Source organism: Argopecten irradians, chromosome 15, assembly GCF_041381155.1.
Source record: "Argopecten irradians isolate NY chromosome 15, Ai_NY, whole genome shotgun sequence".
In the NCBI taxonomy this organism is placed as follows: Eukaryota; Metazoa; Mollusca; class Bivalvia; order Pectinida; family Pectinidae; genus Argopecten; species Argopecten irradians.
Genome location: NC_091148.1, coordinates 12,369,740 through 12,389,650, shown reverse-complemented (window position 1 = coordinate 12,389,650; position 19,911 = coordinate 12,369,740). Strand labels below are relative to the sequence as shown.

General features: G+C 37.6%; 1 protein-coding gene across 1 annotated transcript; it reads left to right on the top strand.

The window, feature by feature from the left end:
• The first annotated feature begins 4,795 nt into the window (after positions 1–4,795).
• LOC138309748 (uncharacterized) lies at positions 4,796–19,459 on the top strand. Its single transcript, XM_069250966.1, has 2 exons — positions 4,796–5,269; positions 17,177–19,459. Exon 2 carries the CDS (start codon positions 17,187–17,189, stop codon positions 18,960–18,962), a length of 1,776 nt encoding a protein of 591 aa, XP_069107067.1. The 5' UTR covers positions 4,796–5,269; positions 17,177–17,186; the 3' UTR covers positions 18,963–19,459.
• Positions 19,460–19,911: the final 452 nt, after the last annotated feature.

The window sequence follows — 19,911 nt, the reverse complement described above, 5'->3', positions numbered from 1 at the left end:
TCGGTGTGTACGTACGTCAAGCATCATATCATCGATGCTTAAATCAAGGAACACTTTACGTGTTACGTAAAATTTTATTTTACAGTCACAATTTTGCAATTCACAATGAATCAAAGAACTAGTACTGTAGCTGTGTTATTTATAGACTCGAGTACTGTCGCCAATCCACAGGTTAATCGCGGGCGCTCTGGCTACATTAGCTGTACCAAACACAATCATAATTGTTACAAATACCGTTAAAAAATTGTGTAACTTACACACCACTGTACTTTGCACATGTGTTTTTTCTTAGGGCTGAAAATTCTAAGGAAAAAAAATCTACTATCGGTATATTTTACGCATTCAAAAATTTTGGGAAAACGATGTCCGGGGAACCACAAATTCAATGTTATAAAAATGGTAATTTCATTGCAAAACATTCACAATAAATGCTTGACAACTTGCACAAAGAATTGTTGTATTTAGAAGAAATAACATAATATAATTGCACTGTGTTCTTTTATTGACCACCGTAACTGAAACAGTGAAATATATTTTAATATAACGTTAACATGTCAAAAACATTGGCAGTCCGCCGTACTCCGTACACCTGTCAATGTCTGGAGATATTACACATGAATTGATATCAGAACTATTTGAAAATATCACAAGAGGCCCATGTGCCTTAACGGTCATCTGACTATTAATACAATACAACATAGTCGTTTAAAGATTTTAGCCTATTTGACCCCGTGACCTTGATTGAAGGTCAAGGTTATTCATTTGAACAAACTTGGTAGCCCTTCATCCCAGCATGCTACATGCCCAATATCAGTACCCTTGGCCTTCTGGTTCTTAAGAAGAAGTCATTTAAAGATTTTAGCCTATTTGACTCCAGTGACATTGAATGAAGATCAAAGTCATTCATTTGAACAAACATGGTAGCCCTTTATCCCAGCATGCCACAGGCCTAATATCAGGTCTTTAAACCTCTTCATTATTCACAAGATGTTGTTTAAATGATTATAGCCTATTTGACCCCTGTGACCTTGAATGAAGGTCAAGGTCATTTATTCGAACAAACTTGGTAGCCTTTCATCCCAGCATCCTACGGGTCCAATCTCAGTACCCTGGGCCGTCTGGTTCTTGAGATGAAGTCATTTAAAGATTTTAGCCTTTTTGACCCCTGTGACCTTGAATGAAGGTTAAGGTCATTCATTTGAACAAACTTTGTAGCATTTCATCCCAGCATGTCACAAGCCCAATATCAATACCCTGGGCCTTCTGGTTCTTGAGAAGGAGTCGTTAATTTTTTTTAGCCTATTTGACCCCCGTGACCTTGAATGAAGGTTTAGGTCATTCATTTGAACAAACTTGGTAGCCCTTCATCCCAGCATGTCACAGGCCCAATACCAGTACCCTGGGACTTCTGGTTCTTGAGAAGAAGTCATTTAAAGATTTTATCCTATTTGACCCCCGTGACCTTAAATGAAGATCATGGTCATTCATTTGAACAAACTTGGTAGCCCTTCATCCCAGCATGCCACAGGCCTAATATCATGTCTCTAGGCCTCTTAGTTATTCACAAGATGTTGTTTAAATGATTAAAGCCTATTTGACCCCTGCGACCTTGAATGAAGGTCAAGGTCATTCATTTGAACAAATTTGGTAGCCCTTCTTCCAAGCAACCTACAGGCCAAATATGAGTACCCTGGGCTTTCTGGTTCTTGAGAAGAATTCGTTTAAAGATTTTAGCCTTTTGACCCCTGTGACCTTGAATGAAGGTCAAGGTCATTCATTTGAACAGACTTGGTAGCCCTCCATCGAAGCAACCTACAGGCCAAATATGAGTACCCTGGGCCTTCCGATTATTGAGAAGAAGTTGTTTGAATGAAAAGTTTACGGACGGCGCACGGTGGACGGCGGACGGCGCACGACGACGATGACCTAATAATCTAGTTACTTAAAATCGCCACAATAAGTTATATGTGTGTTTGAGATGATTAACAAACTTGAAAGAGCAATCGGATAGCAGATATGTTGGCTTGCAATAATCACATTGTGAGTAAACTCACTACCTGTACGGCACCAGATCCAAGCTGATGGCTAATTATATAAAACAGTAAGGTTAAAAATGCCACTAACCTTGTAGGTTGTCAGTTTTGCTGTAATAATATTACAAACCACTTTTTGAAAATCCTAAATACAGGACAGTTTAGGACTCATCTTATAAATCCCACGTGTGTTTTGACTTTTTGCACACCTCTCTGCAGCCAGGACATGGTATGGCGGTTCCCAATGTAATGAGCATCGTTAGATCTATGAGAAGTTTCATATGCAATTTTACTAGAAATAGGAAGATTTGTTAAAATATCTAAAATAAAGAAATACTAGTCAAGTGAATGTTGATGCAATTTGAAGAATATTTGTTTTGTTTTGAAGTAGATACAGACGCATTGTTGACGATATTTAGATCGGTTAAGCTTACTAGCCATTCAGTTTCGTGTAGCTGGATGAGAGGCCGGAGCATAGCATCAAGTACCAATTTACCTGTAGATTTGGCGACTGTACTCGAGTCTATAAATAACAAGGCTACAGTACACTCATTCAATACACCGATACAAGTCAGCGGTAGAGCGGTACGGGTTTGTAAAAGTATTGGATTTTCATACTTATGTACACTTTGATTGGCTGTTATTTTTGATACCTAGTCTGCTCACCTGTATAGCTTGAGCACGTGCTGTTCATGGCATATTATTAAATTTGGGTATATAGCCAGGTGTTTTAGCTTAGTATAGCGAGATCTGACGGAAGCTTTCATGTAGCTGGTCAGCTCCATTCTCTCTCTCTCTCTCTCTCTTCAAGGTAATTATCCCGATATCATGCAGGATTTTTTCAGCCGTAGTCCTCAAAATCACTCCGGGTTGGGTGGCTGTGTTCCATGTAGACAGTGCTAAGCAGTATTTAAAATGTGGTAAATGTTAATATAGTGAACCCCAGGGTCGGGAGAAGGGTGGTCGTTGGAGTCGGTAATATTAAAATATAGTGTGCGGTAGTTGCTCAGCTTAGGCCTGTATTGTCTTGGCCATGTTGTCTCGCTGGTGAAATGCGTTCTTTGTAAATATTGTGTAATGTTCTGTATTTCATCTCCATGTTTAGCCATTGTGTCTTGTCTATAATAAAATGTTGAACTTTATGAATTGTGTTGTCGTCCGTTGACCTGTAGACCTAGCCAGTAGAAGTCGAGACGGAACCACAGAGTTGACGAACCTATAAATATCCACTATACGAGGTTAAATTGCATATCGGTGGCGAACACTGAAACTTTTACAGGTTTATATAAACGCATCGTTCTCAGTTGGGGTAGCACGGCTGTAAAGCTTATTCGTTGCTGAACTACTCGACAAAAAAATCCGAAACTTTTTTTCTTTGCGGATTCTTTCATAACTACACGAAGATACCTGCTATTAGAGCATAAATTAGAGTATTTGAAACATCGAATAAGATATTTACATTCGAGCCAAAGTTATTGTACGATTAACTTCACTCAAAAGTAATCATAAAAAATCGTTGATCGGCTTTTCCTGTGACAGTCGATGTAAGTGATAGCACATCAGTTATATTACAGCTACAAGCCATGGGACTATTATGACGTCACACGGTTTAGAGCTAGAAAATATGCATAATCGGGTGGTCAGAAAATTTTACCTCGATATCGCTGGCTTACAGGTTATTCCGGTCGCCCGCGGCACGGAGAGGTTTCGACACGTGCTAATAAAGCCATTTCCAGCGTAAACTGAAATTATAATTTTTGACTGCACACATCCTTTAATATTGCATAACGTATCTCTGTGTATTCAGTGTTAGCCTTGATATATGGTCAAGTGCCCTTAATGCGTCAGGGTCATGCTTAAAAAAGGTTGTGTGCTATAACCAAGTGATTTTATAAAAACGATGTAGCAATATACCCCAAAATGAAGGTCTTTTCTTAAGTCCATTTTAAATGAAACTTTAAAACACTACCGTCAGCGTTTGACTGTCCACGTGGACTGATCAGCAGTATGTCAACAAAGTACCGGAAGTCACTTGTCTGATCATGCGATTCATAGCCCAGATTTTTGGGTTATTACAAATTATTTTGGCGATTCAACTTACCCGAAATTTTTGGTGCGGTGCTGTTTAAAACATAACGTTATTCTATGTAAACAGAGGTGTTCGCCACTTTCCATGACCAAGAGGTTTAAAGACGTAAAATCGATGTAACAACAAGAAATTTTCAGTTTAAACACGATCTCACAAGCGCCTGCTGCTCAACATTTATTTGGAATTACCTCAATTTTCGTAATAAGCCAAACAGTCCCCCCGACGAAAATAGGTCCCTATTGTGTCGCCTATCACCCAGCGACCGGCAAGTAGAAATCTTCCGTATCGCGATATATAAATAACGAATTGATAGACAACTTGTTGTACAAGTAAGACAAAATATTATATATTTGAGTTGATAAAATTGGTACATTTTATTTCTTTCTGATTTGTTGATATACGGAAGATTTGATTACCCTGACGAACATGCAATTAAAATTCGCGGGTAATCACACGTGACAAATAACTCGGTGACAACGTGACTGTTCAATCGCGAAATTTACTTCCCGTGAAAAAAGAAGTTAGACACAAAACCACGAAAACAACTCATGTGAAAAAAGAAGTTAGACATTCAGTCCATATACATATGTATTTCAATTCAAGCGTATTTCATTTTCATTATTCATCAAAACATTTTGCGAATCTCTGGGCTTGTGTAATTGAAATATTACAATGTCATCACGTGTCTCACATTTGATAGTACACCACCGAAAAGGTGACATTGTAAATCATGTATTTCTGATCATAAAAGCATGTTGTTCATTATACCTATATAACTCATCTGCATATCTATTGTTCCACGTGGAATCGATACAATGCTCCCAAGGTCTACTGCCAGATCATAGATTGTTTTGCTTATCTATGAAGAATCGAAACCGAAAGTAGAATTATCGTTGTATATGGGGAAGCTGGTATTTCCAATATCGTGTTCAGACCAACCTTTACTAGGGTTATATAGACATGCTAATTTTTAAGCGTGATTTTGGTTCCTGACCAATCAGAAAATGACGAATGGTATGGCATTGTTGGATGTGTTACGTTACTAATAATGACAAAAACAACACAGAGCCCCAGATCACACACCTGTTGATAGACCTTCACAGCAGACAGCTCGCTCACTTGGAGTTATCTCTGAATCACAACAAAGGTAGGTGTATTGTGTAGCTGTTACTGTTTGATATCCTCGCCACATAAACTTGCTTCTTATACAGATATACAGGCACGACCCACAATAAGGAATGGTAATTTTGAAATGTAATAAAAAAAAAAAAAAAAAAACAAAAATACCATTCCGAGAGTACCACAGCAACTGCATTTTATATACAAAGTGTCCATAGCATTAATTATTAACGAAAGTTGTTCATATTTACTTATTCTCAAAACAAATCTTGAGTTTTTAATACCTTTCGGCCGGGTACGAATGGGTCCCTATGTGTCGTAGTGGAGCACTGCCTCCGAAAATCACTCGGGCACAGTTTTCTATACTTTTTTTGTAGGTTTCCAGTTGTTTTATGTGTATACATTCATTTACATGTACATATTATTTTTGTCCAAAACAAACATAACTACCATCTTAATATCTACCTTACCGCTCACACGACGTCATATTCAAAATTTCTGGACTTACCGTAAAAATCCCCTTCAGAAAGACCTTCATATGTATTACGTAAAAAAGTAATGCCTCGATGGGAATTTGATAGTCTATGTGGTTCAGTTTCATTGCCTAGTAAGTAAGCGATATCGAGCAAGTAAGATAAAATGCAAATAAACGTTTTATAGCGGTTTGTATAATCATTACTTTGCTCCATTAGCGGTAATAGGCACCAATTGTAGCTGTAAAGACGACACCATTTTCTGTCTAAAAGTCTATTGCAGCTATTAACTAGCTAATACGCATATTCAGGATACACTGAAATATTGCGTCATCCTTAGCTAATGTCCACGCATAGGAACCATGCAGTGTTTCATATCCTAATACCAACACAATTGTAAGCGTGCTTACATCATATTGCTGTCGACGCAGTACTATTTGCAGGCAAAATAGTCTTTTTTTAGTCTTTATGAAAAGATAAAGTTGGTCCCCTTTTGTGTCATTTATTCAATTAAGAAAGATAAGTCACACTGAGATTTGGGGAAGTACAGCGCAGGAGCTTTTGTGTTTGTGTACTGACCGTGACGTTGGGCGACGACTGATTTTCCTTTGATATCCGCCGGCGCAGCCTTTAATGTAGCTGGAGAGTGCGAGGGTTTTACCGTCTTACTTCCTGAAGCAGGCCGTCATTTCATGTGCTGTCGTATTTTTTTTAACGGAAATTCAAGAAATATCTTCTAAATCTTCCGTCCTTAAAGCAAGTAATAAATTTAATAAACTTTACATTGGTGTTTCGTTTGACTCGATAAGACAAGTATTTGTTGAGGAAAACGGTTTTTATTCACGGTTCACAGGCGTCTCGCGTGGTGGTTAGTAGTGTAAAGAGACAGTCACGAATCCTTCTCACTTATAAATCCTTGGTTACAGTGTAAGTTCAAGAAAATATGAATATAAAATAGTCAAACGGCATCAGTTGTAAGTCTGCGCTTTTCCACACGTTTACAGCCGTGCTTCCCCAACTGAGAACGACGCGTGTATATAAACCCCTACCGCTCTACCGCTGACTTGTATCGATGAATTGAATGAGTGTACTGTAGCCGTGTTATGTTACATACGACTCGGAGACTGTTTACTCTAGCTCTACAAGTTTTAATCTGAATCAATCTACAGTATTGTTCTAGATACATTCACACGGTTCCCATCATCATAAACATGACACCAGGGTCATAGGGTAACACCTGGGTAGTTGATCTAGCAGGCGGTGCCTCGCTGGACCTAATTGGATAGATAACGAACCACACACTTAATATATTTATGTGTCACTCATTGATAACACTACATCTCCCCTTCTCAAGTCACTGAGAATTTAATCTGATTCAGTAATATGTATTTAATGATCAGAAGTGTTTACAGAGTCAGTTTGTTTGGAGGTTTTGAGATTCTCCCCGATCTTGTGTGTGTCTTATCATATCCTCGCTCCTCATCCAATCCTATGACTGGATTTGATTCAGGCACGCGTACACATTCCTGTGGAGGGGCTGTCTCAGAAACATCTGGTTGTTCTTGCACTACAGGCTTTGGAGGGATATACTGTAAATTTCTCTTATTTCTCCTTAAATCACCATCTCTCGTAGCGATTATATACGAACGCGGATTTCCGCTTTCCCTTTTCACATGTCCCGTAGTTTTGCTATCTTTTACCCAAACACGGTCATTTGGGTTATAATTTCTAAGCTCGCGTGCCCTATGTCTTCTGTCAAAATAGGACTTTTGTTTTTGTTTTCCGGCTTTTTCGAAGTTTCTGAGTTTCCGCTCGTTTGCAAGTTTTGGCTTTAGCGTTTTTGGAGCGACTGGTACTCGCGTTTGGAGTTTTCTACTCATTAATAATTCGGCCGGACTGAATCCGTTGTGTAGCGGAGTTGATCTGTATGTTAACAGAGCTATATACGGATCGCTTGCTTTCTTAAGCATCTTTTTCACAGTTTGCACAGCTCTTTCTGCCATCCCGTTACTTTGTGGATATCTAGGGCTACTTGTTGTATGGTAAAATCCATACTCTCTTGAAAACTGTTTGAATTTGGCAGAGGAGTACTGTGGACCGTTGTCCGATACTAACACTTCAGGTATCCCGTGTCTAGCAAAAATAGAACGGAGATGGTTAATGACAGTGTTTGAATCGGTTTCCGTACAATTTTGCTATCTCTATATAGCGCGAGTAATAATCTACAACCAATAGATACGTTTGACCGTTTAAGTCAAACAAGTCTGTAGCAAGTCTTTGCCACGGACGTGCAGGATATTCCGTCGGAATCATTGGTTCGACCTGCTCATTTGTAATTTCAATACACCTTTGACATGATTTAACAACTTGTTCCAGTTGTTTGCTGAGTCCCATCCACCAAATGGATGATTTTGCTCGCTCTCTACATTTTACAATGCCTTGATGCCCATCGTGAATTTTATCAAGCATTTCTTTTTGTAAGTTTTCTGGAATTACTAACCTATTGTCTTTAAGCAATAAATCATGTTGTATTGTAAACTCGCCTCTGTGAGTCCAATACGGTTTCATAGTCTCATCTAGAGCAGATTTTTCTGGCCAGCCCTGCTTACAATAAGTCAGGAGTTTTTCACAAACTTTGTCATTCTTATATTCTGAATATATTTGTTCCAGACGACCTTTTGAAGCTGGAAAGCTTTCTATCACCTGGTCTACAAAGGCCATAACTTCCTCTTGAAGTTCAATATCGTGCTCTGAGGGTTTGTTTACCGGAGATCTCGATAGTGTGTCTGCGGTACAAAGGCTTTTACCCGCGACATGGCCTATTGAGAATTTAAATCTCATTAAGCGCATTTTGAATCTCTGAATTCTCGGCGGCAATTCTGATAGGTCTTTTGTGCCTAACAACGGTACCAACGGTTTGTGGTCGGTTTCAACCTCAAATTTCTTTCCAATGAGGTAGCAATGAAATTTTTCGCAAGCCCACGTTATGCCTAACGCTTCCTTTTCTATTTGAGCATACCGTTTTTCAGTTTCGGTCATCGATCGAGACGCGTATGCTACGGGTTTGAGTGCTTGCCCGTGTTTTTGTCGCAGCACAGCGCCTAGTCCAAATGATGAAGCATCAGCTGACAGTACTATGTCTTTATTTGGATCATAGTGAGCTAAAGTGGGTGAGCTTGTCAGTTCATGTTTTATTTCGGCTAAACATTTTTCCTGAGATGCACCCCATAGCCATGCTCTGTCTTTTTTTAACAGTGCTCTAAGAGGTTCTGTTTTGTTTGCCAAATTTGGTGAGAATTTGCTTAGCTGATTTATCATACCAAGCAATCTGCGCACATCAGACACATTTTCTGGTGTGTTCATTTTCACAATAGCCTCAGCCTTTTCAGGATCAACTCTACATCCATCAGCATCTATAATCTGACCGAGAAACTTAACTCTCGGTTTTGCGAACTCGCATTTCTTGTTTAACGTTATGCCCGTTTTTTCTAGCAGTTTCAAAACCTTTTCTAACCGCTTGTCATGCTCTTTTAGGGTTGGAGCATATATGAGTATGTCGTCCATATGACAAAGGACGCCCTTATTCCCCTGTAGCATTTCTGACATTCTCTTTTGGAAAAATTCAGATGCTGAACTTATCCCGAAAGGTAGGCGATTGAAACTGAATCTGCCGAATGGTGTTATAAATGTTGTTAATGGACGTGATTCTGGTGCTAGCTTTATCTGCCAAAACCCTGAGTTTGCATCTAGTTTAGAAAAAATCTTGGCTCCTGACAATTGACCCAACGATTCTTCTACCGACGGTAACGGATGATTTTCGCGCTTGACTGAATCATTTAATTTGGTCAAATCAACACAAATGCGTATCTCTCCATTTGGTTTTGGTACAACAACCATACCCGCGCACCATTCGGTTGGTTCGTCAACTTTTGAAATGACCCCTAGTTTTTCCATTCTTTCTAACTCATTTTTGACTTTTGTCATCAAGGGTATCGGTACCCTGCGCGGAACGGATAGAGAGTAAGGCTGAGCGTTACTGTCTAACTTAATTTTGTATTCCCATTCTGTTTTGCCAAGACCAGTGAAAAGTTTGGGAAATTCCGCGCGGTATTTTGCGTCATCATTCGCGGATGGCGCGTTTTGTGATTTTTCGTGAACAATAGATATATTTACCTTTTCTATTATCCCGAGTGCCTGTATTGCTGGTCTGCCCAGAAGTGCCTGTGATAGTCCTTTGACTACGAAAATTTCCTCAACACTTATTTTATCCCTAGATTCTATTTCACAATGAAATTTGCCTAAAACACATAATTTTGAATTTCCTGGTCCATGTAAGTTTTTCGTGGACTTTGACAGTTTCACATTGTTCATCTTCTGGTGTTCTCTCTCCGATATGACTGTGACGTCAGCTCCTGTGTCAATTTTAAATGGAATGTCCACGTTTTTTATTTTAATGTTCGTGATCCATGGGTGACTCTTTTCTTTGTTCACTGCTCCTAGGAAATCCTGGTCTTCATTTCTGCTATTGATGTTTCCCAGCGTTGATTTGGTCAAACAACATTTTGCAAAGTGTCCCGTTTTCTCACACTTAAAACATTTCGCATCCCGTGCTGGACATTTATCTCTGCCGTGAGATTTAAAACTACCGCATCGTTTGCAACCCGTTGTCCGCTTGGCTGGGAAATGTTGCTGTTTTGCGTATGTCTGGTTCTTTGTTTTTGGTCGGACATTCTTTTGCTTCACTCTGTTCACAGTATTTTCTGTGGTTTCCTGGCTGGTGTTCTCTGTCCCCCTTACAATGGCTTGTTGTCTTCTTACAGCTTCGCTTTGTCTTGCATAGATAACAGCCTTTTCTAGTGTTAGTTTTGCGTCTAACTGCATTTTTTCTGAGACTTTATGGTCCCGAACTCCGACAACAATACGGTCTCGTATCATTTCGTCATGCAGTGCACCAAAGTTGCAATGATCTGCGAGAACATGAAGGGCAGTGACGAAACTGTCTACTGTTTCTCCTTCCTCCTGTTTTCTGAGGTTAAACTTGGAGCGTTCAAATATGATATTTCTTTTGGGAATGAAATATTCGTTGAATTTCTCAACCACATTCTTCCATTTCTTTCTGTTGGCATCCGTTAGGCTAAATGATGTGAAAATATCATCTGCCTCACTTCCCATTGAGTATATCAGAGTGCTGATTTGGATCGCCTCATCCTTCTCAGCTAATCCTGAAGCTTGGCGAAATCGCTCAAATCTCTGAAACCATTTTTCCCAGTTTTCAGGTTTCGAGAAGTCCAACTTGTCCGGATTAGTAAATTGGAAGGAAGCCATTGTGTCAATATAACTGCAACAGTTTTGCACGTTAGGTTTTCATTAGTGGTTTTTCTTAGTTCACCGCTGCCACCATGTTATGTTACATACGACTCGGAGACTGTTTACTCTAGCTCTACAAGTTTTAATCTGAATCAATCTACAGTATTGTTCTAGATACATTCACACGGTTCCCATCATCATAAACATGACACCAGGGTCATAGGGTAACACCTGGGTAGTTGATCTAGCAGGCGGTGCCTCGCTGGACCTAATTGGATAGATAACGAACCACACACTTAATATCTTTATGTGTCACTCATTGATAACACTACATACTGTAGCCGTGTTATTTATAGACTCGAGTACTGTCGCCAAATCCACAGGTAAATTGGTACTGGATGAGTGTACTGTAGCCGTGTTATTTATAGATTCGAGTACTGTCGCCAAATCCACAGGTAAATTGGTACTGGATGAGTGTACTGAAGCCGTGTTATTTATAGACTCGAGTACTGTCGCCAAATCCACAGGTAAATTGGTACTGGATGAGTGTACTGAAGCCGTGTTATTTATAGACTCGAGTACTGTCGCCAAATCCACAGGTAAATTGGTACTGGATGAGTGTACTGTAGCCGTGTTATTTATAGACTCGAGTACTGTCGCCAAATCCACAGGTAAATTGGTACTGGATGAGTGTACTGAAGCCGTGTTATTTATAGACTCGAGTACTGTCGCCAAATCCACAGGTAAATTGGTACTGGATGAGTGTACTGTAGCCGTGTTATTTATAGACTCGAGTACTGTCGCCAAATCCACAGGTAAATTGGTACTGGATGCTACGCTCCGGCCTCTCATCCTTTTCAAAAATATACTAAGTGATATTTAAATAAGTATATTTAGTGTGGTAATGCTGTAACCCTTCTTGTATGACTATACATGTAGATTCGAAACGGTGAAAATACATGCTTAGAATTTTTACTAATACCTTAGAAAATACGTTAGATTGCTATATATCCTTTGGACGGCCGTAACGTATTTGTGCGTAATTATTCATTTGCCCCATTTCATGCACCCTTCTGGAGCCCCAATGAGACCGTTGAAAACTAAATACTAGTTTTTTGGAAAGGAGATGTTCATCCCTATATAGCATGTCAATATCGATTCGGTCATTGCATTAGTGACGTCACAGATCACCTTTGAACATGCCCAAATAAGTCAAAAATTGAGGTCTGAAATCCGGATTTTAGTGTGTGCCCGGAAACAAGTCCAACGCGCAGGTTTCTGCCTCCCATGAACCGTGCGTGGTGACCTTTAGGGGACTTCCGGTGACTGTTTTTGCTTGTTTTTAGTGTGTACTGTTTGTTATCATCGTGAAAATGGCATCAAACCGAAATCTAGATGCAAACTGCTTTCATAGATGGCATTTGTTATAACCTACTATCAAAATTGAGTCAAGTTCGAATCCTGCCGGCCGTCGAAAGGATATATATGCCACGATTCCGTAATTACAGTATTAGACTGGAATTATGTTTAAAGTTAAATCTTTAGTTTAAATAGTTCTTAGAATCATATTTGTTTCTGAATAAGTCAACTTACATTATTGTTTTACCTGTGTACGACTTATATATGTCCTAGGTATGATCAGGGATATTTTATTTCCATTTGCTTTTACATCTTCATTTTAAAAATGGAGGTGACAATAAAAAACCCTAGAGCATAGATGTACGGGGTTTCCATAATTTAAATCACAATCCAATTAACGGATGTCCTAACCTGATTGACAGTAAGACAATAGCAAATACCCGATATAGTCCATCGAATAGCAATTTGCCCGCGGTCAGGTAATTACAGGTGAGTTCGATAAATGGCGTTGTGTACAGGTAAACAACATCCTGGTCCAGGTATTAATTAACCATCAAACCAAAGGCATGGCTAATTATATATCTATATCAGAGTATCTACTCGTATATCGATTAAAAATTGAAAGCGACCGCACGATCTGAAAAAATAGCTTGTTTTGCTTAATATCTCAATATTTTGTTATTTTATAATATCAAAAATAAATTCTTTCTACCGTATGTTGAAACGTTTTACGGTATTGTAATAAATGTATCTCAATTTATTCGGTTAACAACACACAACACAATGTTTGTTATGATCAATCATCGGTGTGTACGTACGTCAATACTTTAATCAAGGATCTCTTAAATTGTTACGTAAAATTACATTTTACCGTCATAAACTTTGTAATTCACAATGTATCAAAGATACAGACTATAGGAAAATATTATCTAATTAAAGCTTATTCGTTGCTGAACTCCTCGACAAAAAATCCGAAACTTTTAGTTCTGTTTGGATTTTTCTTTCATAATTACATGAAGATACTTGCTATTAGAGCATAAATGAGAGTATTTGAAACATCGAATTTCACTCTTTTAGTTATTAACAAACTTCACTCAAAAGTAATCATAAAAAAATCGTTGATCGGCTTTTTCTGTGACCGTCGATGTAAGTGATAGCACATCAGTTATAGTACAGCTATAAGCCACGGACTATTATGACGTCACACGGTTTAGAGCTAGAAAATATGCACAATCGGGTGGTCAGAAAATTTTACCTCGATATCGGCGGCTTACAGGTTATTCCGGTCGCGCGCGCGGCACGGATAGGTTTTTACACGTGCTAATAAAGTCATTTCCAGCATAAACTGAAATTATCATTTTTGACTGCACAAATCCTTTAATATCTGCCATACCGCTAACAATACATTACAAGTTCCAATTACATGATATGTATGTTGACTTGCCGTATACATGTAAAAAATAATATCTTGCTGTGAATTTGATATTTTATAAACTTCAGTTTTATTGCCTTGTATGTAAACGAAATGAAACAAGTAAGATAAAATGCATACAGACGTTTTGATAATGGATTACACGATCATAACTCTGCTCCATATCAGTGATAGACAACAATGTAGCTCTAAAGACGACACCATTTCTGTCTAAAAGTCTGATTTCATAGCTACAATACTGCAGCTATTAACAAGTACTTAGGATTTAAAAAAGAGATCAATCTGTTTCCAATGGCGTCATTTCGCTGCAGTCAAGTTTGTTCTATCGGCAATCGAGACTCTAAATGAATTTTGGTTGACAAAAAAAGTCACTACATTATATTTATATATGAATGGATTATTACAAGCAAAGTATAAACTTACTTAAACGGTACAATTAAATCTATATTGTTTTTTATTCAAACGGTAATATTTTACTTTGAGATAAATTAAAATAAATAAAAAAAGAAAGAAAAAAAATAAATACTGTAAACTGTACATATAGTATTTGTTGTACTTAATTGTTCGTAATGTACACAGAACATTGTTGTGTTTACATTTTTATTCCATTATCATGTCACCTGATTAATAATGATCTGGGTTAGGGTGGTGCGTACAACTTTTTACCCCGATTCGACGAAGAAAACTTACTTCCGGATAACAAGTATTATACATACACATTGTAGCTAGCTAAACACTTTATTATAGCCAGTGTGATTAAAAGACGAACGTTTGGAGAGATGTTCTGTTAATACGGGTTTTATGTGGGAACATACAGTGTAATCGGAAACGAGAAAAGAATTTCAAGGCAGAAAATATTGGACGTCAGTTGTGATAATTTGCATGTAGGCCTACTAGCCTGCTTGTTTGCTCTGAAGAAGAAGCTAATATCGACTTGCTCGAGTCGTGCTATATCTGGCTCTTGCGACAATAGATAGGCCCATATTAGTGCGTTGTAAATGCGATTAAGCATTTCATATGTTGAGTTAGATGTTTAAAGGGAAGTAACTGCTATAAAAAAGTTGTAAATTTTGATGATGCTACAATCATATTCCAAACCCCGGAGTACAATAAATTAAAATAATTATTTATTCCAAGTACATGTATGCATGATTGCCTTCAAACTCATCCTCGATAGGGGTTCCGATCACTTAATTACGACGGAAGCTGGCAGATATTGTCCATGCAGATATTATGGATAAGGACAACCTCTTCACAATGTCTCATGTTACTGTAATTGTACCAGAAGGCACACAAAAAGATTCTGAAGCGCCGGGCTAGATTGAATGTCACAAAAACAAATTAAATTAAACAGTAGTTATTGTGGATACATGGAACAGTCTACCTGAAAATGTTGTATCTGCAATGACTCTGAACTCACTTAAGTCACACCTAAACAAGCACTGGCGCAATGAACCCTCTAAATTTACTCCTACATGTTTTTAATGTTGCCTGATTGGACATCGATTGTATACAATGATACGCCTGCAGAAGCCATTAGAGCTTAGAATAGTGTTAATTTACATAATGACATTACGATCTCTACACCCCACGGAGGCAACAGAACAGAACAGGTAATTTAGTCCTCTGATGTACATCAAAAGAGCCGTATAACGGTACACTGTGATCGACTATACGTATGTATGTGTGGCTGTGAAGTTGGGCGTCGCTCTAAGTCTTCAAAGAAACTTTGCTGGCCTGTGATTGGTTCAGATTTTTTCCTCTGGGCTGCCTTCAGTTTTACTATGAGATAGTCCAGGGGTGTAGAGATCGTTAGTGATCGGAACCCCTGGAGTATCGAGATTGTACAAACTGTATATATATATGTGTAGAGTGAAGATCTTGACAAACCTTTATTTATTAATACGATTTTAAATAGAATCGATGAAATTTTAAATAATCCTATAATAAATCATTTTCTGATAGCAATAATACACTTTACGTAAATGTAATTATTTCACTAAAAGCAAATTTATTTTATATTGCAGTTGTGTAAATTAGACATAAACTGTACATTACATGAGTAAACACCAATTATTCTTCAAATGACGGGTATTGTTTTTGCTCTGTCGATGGTGCAGCATCTTCAATATTGTACCTACTAGAAATATACATACATGCATAATACATATATGACTTGGGAATAGACTCTAGAATATTTGAAATGCTCACTAACATTTGGCTTGATAATCTTTGTCTCTACTACATGACTGATCTAGAGTTTCAAACTAACTGGAGATAATCTAGTGAAGAACTCTGCTGAGAAAATTGTATCATCAACTTAGGGTCTGGTGAATGTCTGATAATACTTATCTCTGTAATTACAAACGTTTCTCATTCTATCTTTTTGCAAGCAAGCTTTATATTGAAATTGAAAAAAAAATAAACCAAGGAATACGTCCTTGACTAAACATTCAAGAATAAAACAAATAAACTTATTTGTGGACGATGTTTTGATTAATTGAAAGCTAATATATACAGGTTTTTGATTATGGTTGTACAATTAAATTTGTATTGTTAAAATCGATGCAAATTTCCGCTAATTTCCAAATACATTTAAAGATGCTCCACCGCCTACACATCATAACGATACCCATCATTTCCACAACAACTGGTGTTTATATTTTTGTATATAAACATCGTATGTTTAATTTGCTTTTGGTCCATGCGCATTAATGCCTTGACATTTTTTCGGGATGAAATTAATTATCTTTAATATTTTTATCTTGAAGTTAAATGAGAAGCTCAATATTTTCCATGATTGAAATGGGGTTAAATGGAGTTAAGTAAGTAACGTTTGTAAATGAGGAATTCGTCTTTTCCTGTTTTAAACAGAGAAAAAAGGGGTGGAGCATCTTCAAATCTCAAAAACTCGAATTCGAATTATTGTGATATCCTGACCAAATGCTTCTATACATTAAAGATGCTCCACCGCTGACAAATGGTATTTGTTTCGCTATTAAAAACAGGAGCAGACGATTTAGTATTTTTCTTCAGTTACAAAAGTTACTTACTTTACACCATTACCACCATTGAAAAGTTTTACTTAAAGTTAAAAATATAAAAAATAATTTATTGCATCCTGAAAAAAATCCGTTCCACTATAGCCTATATGAAATGAACTACTGAATGCGCATGTATCAAAGGCAAAATAAATTATTTTATATTATTTTTTGTGTTAATTAGATATATATATATACACGATTCAACACCAATTATTGTTCAAATGATGAACATCATTTTTGGTCTGTCGGCGGTGGAGCATCTTTAAAATAAATTTCATGGTTTTATTTTTTTTCTGTCACCAAATATTGTTATGTTTCAGATATGGTTTAATGATGATAAGTGGGGCTGAATACGACAACTGTAAGCGATGGCACCATTTTTTGTCAAGTCTTCAGAAATCACCCAAGGGTTATAGACCAGAGAAGACAAATGACGTGTTTCTGGGTAGTATTGATTGTTTCTCGACCAATCTCAGCAGACGACTCTTGGAGAGGAGTGATGAGGCCATAGCAACAAAACTTCCGCATTCATCTTTAAAAAAGATCAAAAGCACACATGCATATAATAAGTATAGCGCTTTAGAGCGTTCCCCGAAAACCAAAGAAGAAAAAGCTGCCAGATCGACAGAGACAATATATAAACACGAATCTACGAAATCACGCGAAACGAAACTGAAAGAGGAATGCGAGGATAATGAAGCTTCAGATGATACAGATGGTGATGTACCCGATGCTCAATTTTCTTGGAAAGCGAAGAAAAAAGTTGTGAAATTGAAGGGAGAGCGGGAGAAGATAGAAACGGAACAAATTTCGGATGATGATGATGAATCACTTGCATTCTTTTCTGCGCCTGGGAAGAAGACGGTTACCAATTCTTCAAATGCATCGCAGGACACCAGGAATAAAGACATGAAATTTTCTTGGATTGCAAAGAAAAAAGTTTTGAAACCTTCAAATACGTCACAAAGTTCGGATGATGATGATGAATCACTTGCATTCTTTCCTGCGACAGGTAAGAAAACGGTTACCAGTTCTTCAAGTGCATCGCAGGATACCATCAGGAAAGACTTGGAATCAATACGGTCTATGGACACACCGGCTCCGAAAATAAATGAAGCATGTGCCACACTGCCGTCGGGGGTGTTCCCTTTTCTCAATGAAAATGTTAAGACAAATCGTCCTCGCAAACGAAACATATTCCCCAAATCATTTAAAAAGGATATTGATATATATAGTTCAAAATGGACGGTGAAGATGCTTTCAGACTACGTGGACTTTGAAACATCAGTTTGCGAAATAAGATTTGAACAAAGGGTTGGAGGTTTGATGGATGGGATTGAAAAAATTGTATCGCGAGCCTTGAAGCAAATAAAATCTGTCCAGCGGGTGATTTTCCGCGGAAATTCACCATGTCCAGAGACTGAGAGGAGCGATATCTACAATTTGAGTCGGATCAGAGGCACCGAAACAGATATCCGGATTCTGCTGGACGCTATTTTGATTCCTTTCGCAGAAGAAATGAAACTGACTATAAAAACGGAGAAATCGTGCAAGAATAGCAATTTACCGGGTTGTAAATTTGATTATCGTTTGCATTATGGAGAAGATGTTGTTGGCTTGGTTGAAGCCAAGAACAGGCTCCATGGAAATGGGTTAGGACCAGAATCAGTTGTACAAGGGATTCTGCAACTGGCCGCGCTCCAAACAGAGGTCTACGGAAAAAGGATCAAAACACGTGCCACAGAGCAACTTAATCCTTTACCATTTTTCAACATAATTTCTGATGGATATCAATATGTCTTTGTTCAACTTGATCATCAGAAATTGCTTTTTGACCACCAGCCAGGAAGAACAGTGTACGGGGACGATATGTCAGTCTTAAAATTTCACGTGATGGATAGCAAGGAATCGACAAGGAACATTTTGGAGCAAATGGCAAAACTTTTATTTCAAGCAGTACACAGCATGGACAGCCTAGACAAAAACAACGGAGAAGACCAAGATGAGGATGGCGATAAAGACGACGAAGAAAATGACGATGAAGACGATGAAGAGATGATAGAAACATACAAGACAGATAAAAATGGAACGATCATACTAGAATGAAGAATTAATATCTTATTCCGTGATAACACAGTATACAATGTAACTTCAAAGGGACCAAGTCGTACATTTGTAATGACAGCGAGGTTAAGATATGACGTTACTTTACTTCTAGTAGTAAATCCAGGCATAAAGTTCGTCTTGATACGAATTATATTACTTCAGAACTTAGCTAATATTTTACTAAATGTAACCAAAGATTTATATATCTAGAGATTGGCTGCTCCCCAGTCCTTCTATTATATCTTATTTATTTTGAAATAAAACTCACATTGTGCAGCTTAATTATCAATGCAAGAGGAAATATGTTTTCCATACCGAATCAAATGAAAAGTTCAATAATCAAGTATATGCTAATTGTTGACTGTTAACATAAACAATATGTGATATTTTTAAAAGTTTGGAAACAATTATGGATGTGTTTCTTTTTATAAATTCGATAACTTAATCGAAAATTATATTTTCAAAAGTTTGATAACGTAACAATAAATTGTATTTTTTTATATGTTTTGCGTTGTGTTATTATTTCTGTAACAAAAATATTTTGTATTTTTGATATCGAGATGTGTTCGATATTTGATTGGTTTTGTCGAAATGATATTCGATGATTGATTAAATCAAAATATTTTTCGGAGACGATCAAGAGGTTCAATTCCATGGACATATCAATGAGGTAGACTTTATTCAGAAACATTGCGAAACATTTCGCTTCAAGGATTTCTTTGGTTTGTATTAGAGTAAGTGTCAGTTCTTGGACCTTTGTTTTTAAAGGTTTGGTTTTGGTTTTATTACTCATTGTTTAAATGTTAATCACATTTAACTGCGCGTAGAGAGAGGAATGTGGTTATTGGTATCTTCAGTATGCTTCAATGACATAGCACTATAAAAAGGATAAGAGTTCCACTGTATATATATATACCACAGCCTCGTATCTGATTAAAATACAGATCCT

What these genes read in the sequence shown, in the direction of transcription:
- LOC138309748 (XM_069250966.1), top strand. Translation starts at nt 17,187, where the DNA reads ATGATGATAAGTGGGGCTGAATACGACAACTGTAAGCGATGGCACCAT.